The sequence below is a fragment of the Rhipicephalus microplus genome, chromosome 10 (genome assembly GCF_043290135.1).
Source record: "Rhipicephalus microplus isolate Deutch F79 chromosome 10, USDA_Rmic, whole genome shotgun sequence".
Classification (NCBI taxonomy): domain Eukaryota; kingdom Metazoa; phylum Arthropoda; class Arachnida; order Ixodida; family Ixodidae; genus Rhipicephalus; species Rhipicephalus microplus.
In genome coordinates, this window is record NC_134709.1 from 39,176,200 (window position 1) to 39,177,808 (window position 1,609).

The window sequence follows — 1,609 nt, forward strand, 5'->3', positions numbered from 1 at the left end:
GGGAGTAAAGTACTTCACGAGTAAAGTATACTTGTATATAGATAGCCCTTTACAACACTGCAGCTCTCATATAGAATTCGTGCGTACCACCGACTGCTTTATTAGTTCGAATACGAGGCTATACTTTGCAGGGTGGAGAAGCCTGTAAGAAGGGGCTGTCCATCGGGTGCGACGTTTCGTCAATAGGGCTTGTCTTTTTCAAGGTTTTAGCCTCGAAGAAGACAAGAACACATCCCCTGTTTGCGAAATGCTCATCGCAAGCTTCCAACCTTCCCCATCTAGTTTGCAGGGTTTTATGCGAGCCAAACAAGCACAAATCAACAAACAAGAATGTTCAATCTGAATAATAGAAAAAAGCACAAAGATTTAAGCATTTATTTTCTATCTTCTTTTATCACAACGACATTTTATGTGGCAGTGGTCATTTACACGCTTAATTAGCGACAGAGAGAAAGACAACGTAAAAGTAGGTAGGCTAACCAGGTTGAACATAACCTGCTACGGTACGTGGGGAAGGGAGAATAGAGAAAGAAAGGAGGAAAGATAGAAGGAGTTATGCGCGCATTCACTGCCCACACTCAGGCAGTCACAATTAACGGAGAAATATTTGAACCGGGTTGCTCCACAGTTGTCCTAATGTAGACTGGATTCCGAAATGTTAAATAAAAAGGATTGTAAGGAATGGTACCAAGGTATTCAAATAGGGAATATAAGCAATCGTTTCCAAAATAACTGAAACCCTAGAGCTCAGCGATGGGCTTTGCACCGTCAAAGAATCAAACATAAATGGTGGCGTTTTCTAGAAGCCTGAACACTCACCTGTCTCTCGCACAATGCTGGCGCCTCCCTCGGCGAGCACAATGAGGTGTCTCTGACTACCACGTCGCGTCGACGTCCGGACGAAACTGAGCGCGATCGCAGAGAGAGTACCAGGCCACCGAACAGACCACCGCTCTACGCACGCATGTAAACGGAGAACGCGCATGCGCACATCGAAGCTGACGGATGCATCGAAACCAGAAACCTTGCAGCTGGGTCGTTCGTGCCAGCCACCGCAAGGCATGCCGGGCGCACAGCGCTTCGTCTTCCTGCAGACAGGTGTAGGGTGGCTTTCCACGCTCTGCTGTGCTTGTCTGTCTCCGAGCCGCCGTGGAAGAGGATGAGGAGGAAGAAGAAGAAGGAAAGGCAGGAAGGTTCATGAGACGCACTTTCGGTTTGTTATCCTACGCTGGTGGAAAGGGAATGAGAGATGAAAAGATTAAGAGATAGAAAGAAGGTAACATAAATAAAAAAAGACACACACGAGCTTCGGTGAAGAAAAAGGGCGTACATTTAAGAGCTAGTTTTTTTTTGTTAGACACGTTACTAGTGAGCACTAACAGACAATTATGCCAAGAGGAGTATTGGGGATGTTACTAAACGTTCCTGTAATGTTAATGAGAAGATCGAAAAATAGACGAAAAGACAAATCGCCTCCAGCCGGATCCAAACCTGTGATCTTCGAGTTACCCACATACACCCTATAAAGTGGACGGACAGATTACCACAACCGTAACTCAGTGGTACAGCATCAATCTCGTTGTTCGAAGGTTGCAGATTTGGATCCCGC

General features: G+C 45.9%; 1 protein-coding gene across 1 annotated transcript in view; it reads right to left on the reverse strand.

Annotated features, from left to right (window-relative positions):
* Positions 1 to 1,198, reverse strand: part of LOC142774694 (uncharacterized) — a 6,065-nt gene extending 4,867 nt beyond the window's left edge. Inside the window, exon 1 of the mRNA XM_075875512.1 lies at positions 820 to 1,198. Coding sequence (XP_075731627.1) covers positions 820 to 1,063 — 244 coding nt within the window. The 5' untranslated portion in view covers positions 1,064 to 1,198. The remainder of the gene's footprint in view (positions 1 to 819) is intronic.
* Positions 1,199 to 1,609: the final 411 nt, after the last annotated feature.